Below are 4416 nucleotides of genomic sequence, written 5' to 3'. Positions count from 1 at the left end.
ATGAACCTCCAGTCTGCCCTTCTCATCATCTGCCTTTCCCTTCTTATTTCTGGTTCCTGTGAGTTCTTCGCTGAAGCCAATTATTCTCGAAGCTTTCCTTGCGATGAGAGAAAGCAGAACGGCTCCATTATTGCAATGTGTAACTATCGTCAACTGGAAGAAGTGCCCCAAACAGTGGGCAAATATGTGACTGAACTAGACCTGTCTGAGAATTTCATCAGACACATAACGAATGAATCTTTTCAAGGACTGCAAAATCTTACAAAAATCAATCTCAACCACAATTCAAAGCTACAGTATCAGAATGAAAATCCTGATCGGAATAAAGATGGCATGAAAATCACAGATGGGGCATTCCAAAACCTAAAAAACCTAAGGGAGTTACTGCTTGAAGACAACCGGTTGTACAAAATACCTTCGGGTTTGCCAGAGTCTTTGAGATATCTCAGTCTCATCCAAACCAATATTACTGTGGTAACTAAAAAGAACACTTCAGGACTAATGCACTTGGAAAGTCTCTATTTAGGCTGGAACTGCTATTTTGGCCATGATTGCAAAAATACTTTTGACATTGAAGATGGAACGTTTGAAAAACTTACACAGTTGAAGGTACTATCACTCTCTTTCAACACTCTTCTCCGTGTGCCACCCAAACTACCTAGCTCCCTAACAGAACTTTATCTTAGCAACACCAAGATCCAAAATATCAGTCAAGAAGACTTCAAGGGACTGAAAAATTTAACGCTATTAGATTTAAGCGGGAACTGTCCAAGGTGCTTCAACGCACCGTTTCCCTGCCAACCTTGTCAAGGAAATACTTCACTTCAGATACATCCCCTTGCTTTTCAAACCCTGACCCAACTTCTGTACCTAAACCTCTCCAGTACTTCCCTCAAGACAATTCCTGCAAGCTGGTTTTACAATATGAGTCAACTAAAGGTGCTGTATCTTGAATTCAACTATTTAGTAAATGAAATCGCGTCTGGGGCATTTTTAGCATACTTACCATATTTAAAAATCCTTGACTTATCATTTAACTATGTAAGGACAGCATATCCACAACATATTATTATTTCCCAAAACTTCTCTAAGCTTGTGTCTCTCGAGGTATTGCATTTACGAGGTTATGTATTCCAGGAACTTAGAAGAGAAGACTTCTGTCCCCTGATGGTACTTCCCAACTTGAGGGTTATCAACTTGGGGATTAATTTCATTAAGCAAATTGATTTTACCATTTTCCAAAATTTTTCCAACCTGAGTGTTATTTATTTGTCAGAAAATAGAATATCACCCTTGGTAAATGACATCAGACAAACTTCTGCAAACAGTTCATCTTCCCAAAATCATATCCGGAAACCACGCTCGGCATCTACCCAGTTTGACCCACATTCGAATTTTTATCATAACACTCATCCTTTAGTAAAGCCACAGTGTAGCAATTATGGCAAAGTCTTAGATTTAAGCTTGAACAATATTTTCTTTATTGGGCAAAAGCAATTTGAATCTTTTGGTGACATTGCCTGCTTAAATCTGTCTTCAAATGGCAATGCCCAAGTGTTGCATGGCACTGAGTTTTTGGCGGTGCGTCACGTCAAATATTTGGATCTGACAAACAATAGACTAGACTTTGATGATGATAGAGCTCTCACTGAATTGGTTGACTTGGAAGTCCTAGATCTTAGCTACAATTCACACTATTTCAGAATAGCCGGGGTAACCCATCGTCTAGGATTTATTAAAAACTTAACCCACCTGAAAGTTTTGAACTTGAGCCACAACAACATCTACACTTTAACTGAGTTTGAACTGATCAGCACGTCCCTGGAAGAGTTGGTCTTCAGTGGAAACCGCCTTGATCTTTTGTGGTACGGTGAAGACAGCCGGTACTGGCACATTTTCACAAGTCTCCGGAATCTGACCCGGCTTGATTTATCCTACAACAACCTCCGGCACATCCCGAATAAAGCATTTCTTAACTTGCCCCAGAGCCTTACAGAACTATATCTGAATAATAATATCCTAAAGGTCTTTAACTGGACATTACTCCAGCGATTTCCTCATCTCCGCTTGCTCGACTTAAGTAGAAACAAGCTATCCATCTTAACCAATAGCCTGTCTACATTTGCGTCTTCTCTTCAGAAATTGCTACTGAGTCAGAACAAGATTGCCCATTTGTCCTCTGGGTTCTTGGCCGGAGCCAGCAATCTGGTCCACCTTGATTTACGTGACAACCTGCTAAAGGGTATCAACAGATCCACGCTTCAAACTAAAACACCCACCAAGCTAGCTATCTTGAAATTAGGCGGTAACCCTTTTGACTGCACATGTGACATTGGAGATTTTCGAAGATGGATGGATGAGAATCTGAACGTTTCAATCCCTAGACTGACAGATGTCATCTGTGCCAGTCCTGGGGATCAAAGAGGGAAGTGTATTGTAACTCTAGAGTTAACCACTTGTGTCTCCGATACCATTGCGGCTATATTATTTTTCTTCACATTCTTTATCACCTCCATGGTTATGTTGGTTGCACTGGCTCACCATTTGTTTTACTGGGATGTCTGGTTTATCTACCATGTGTGTTTAGCCAAGATAAAAGGGTACAGGTCTCTTTCCACATCACAAACTTTCTACGATGCTTACATTTCTTATGACACCAAAGACGCCTCTGTCACCGACTGGGTGATAAATGAGCTGCGCTTCCACCTAGAGGAGGGTGAAGACAAAAATGTTCTCCTTTGTTTGGAGGAGAGGGATTGGGACCCGGGATTAGCCATCATTGATAACCTCATGCAGAGCATCAACCAAAGCAAAAAAACCATTTTCGTTTTAACCAAAACATATGCCAAGAACTGGAACTTTAAGACGGCTTTCTACTTGGCACTGCAGAGGCTGATGGAGGAGAACCTGGATGTAATCGTTTTCATTCTCTTGGAGCCAGTGTTACAGCAGTCTCAGTATCTGCGACTGCGCCAGCGAATCTGCAAGAGCTCCATCCTCCAGTGGCCGAACAACCCCAAGGCGGAGGGCCTTTTCTGGCAAAGTCTCAGAAACGTGGTTTTAACTGCAAATGATTCACGGTACAACAATTTGTACACTGATTCCATTAAACAGTACTAACTGAAGTGAGGAACCTTAGTGTGGCGCTGCAGGATATAAGTACTGGACTCTTGTCCACAAGGTCAGTGGTTCAAAACCACCAGCCGCTTCTCAGAAACCCTAGACAGAGTCGCTATGAGTTGGAACAAACTCTCCAGCACTCAACAACAACAACAACTGATGTGAAGCTATAGTTGAACCACATAATAAAAATGCAAAGCAACTGTCTCATCATCTATTGCTATTTAAGAAAATATACCTTCAAACTTGATGGCTTAAAAACCACACGTATTTGTCAGCTCACCGTTTCTGTGGGTCAGGAGTCCAGGCACAGCTTAGTTGTGTGCTCTGCTTTGGCCTCTCACAGCGATGTCCCCGGGTCTGCAGGCATCTCCTGGAGGAGGATCCACCTCCAAGATCACACTCCTGTGCTATTGTTAGGATTCAGTTTTTCTTGGGCTATTGGCTAAAGAAAGGCTGCTCTCAGTTTCTTGTCATGTGGGCCTCTCCCATATGAAAGTTTGTTTCCTGGAAGCCAACAAGCAAGCATCTGCTATCAAGATGGAAGTCACAAGATTTGATCATACAATAATGGCTGTGACAGCCCATTCTTCGGGTCACAGCTAATTTTTTTAGGTAAATCACAGGTCCCACCCACAAGCCAAGGAAAACTGTCGATAATTGAAATTAGGAAATTGTGCCTCAGTTCCCAGGGACAACACTGGATGCTGGAGATGGTGGTCCATGATGGTCTCAGTCCTGGAAAATTACAATCAATAACTGAGAGGGGAGTTCTGATCCCTCAGACCAAGGAAAAGGAGAAAAATCAAAATAATGTAACTAATAATGTTGTAAATCAATGTAAAAAAAAATTTACGAAACAATTTCATTGTTACTATTCACACAGTCTAACAAATACTACATGTAAGCAATTTCCACCTCTATTTATCACATATTATTCTGTGATTAAACTTGATAATAAACATGACTAAGGATTCTGTGTGGTCTGGGAAGGGAGGAGGTCTCCGTGGGTGGAGTGACGTCATAAGTTAGCACACGGAGTGACACCAACCCTCATAATGCCACCGATGAGTGTCATGATTTTCCCAGTCCAGGGAAAGAAGTTGATAATGGAGATGGCAGCTGTGACCACCTCCGTCCGAGGAGAACAGTCAATGACTGAGATGGGGGAACCATGATCACTTCAGTTCCGGGGAAACAACTGATGACTGACATTGTGACAGTGATTGCCTCAGTCTAGGGAAAATAATCAATGACTGAAATGAGAGGAAGTGATTGCCTCAGTCCAGGAAAAAC

The 4416-nt window shown here is 41.9% G+C and overlaps 1 protein-coding gene across 1 annotated transcript; it reads left to right on the top strand.

Moving 5' to 3' along the window:
• On the top strand, window positions 1–3124 carry TLR8 (toll-like receptor 8). The gene has a single exon (XM_006835628.1). It carries the CDS (start codon window positions 1–3, stop codon window positions 3118–3120), a length of 3120 nt encoding a protein of 1039 aa, XP_006835691.1. The 3' UTR covers window positions 3121–3124.
• The last annotated feature ends 1292 nt before the right edge of the window (window positions 3125–4416 follow it).

Source organism: Chrysochloris asiatica, unplaced genomic scaffold, assembly GCF_000296735.1.
Source record: "Chrysochloris asiatica unplaced genomic scaffold, ChrAsi1.0 scaffold00018, whole genome shotgun sequence".
Classification (NCBI taxonomy): domain Eukaryota; kingdom Metazoa; phylum Chordata; class Mammalia; order Afrosoricida; family Chrysochloridae; genus Chrysochloris; species Chrysochloris asiatica.
The sequence above is the reverse complement of the archived record's forward strand: the minus strand, read 5'-3'. Positions and strand labels throughout refer to the sequence as shown.

Coding starts and splice junctions, on each gene's coding strand:
- TLR8 (XM_006835628.1), top strand. CDS start 1: ATGAACCTCCAGTCTGCCCTTCTCATCATCTGCCTTTCCCTTCTTATT.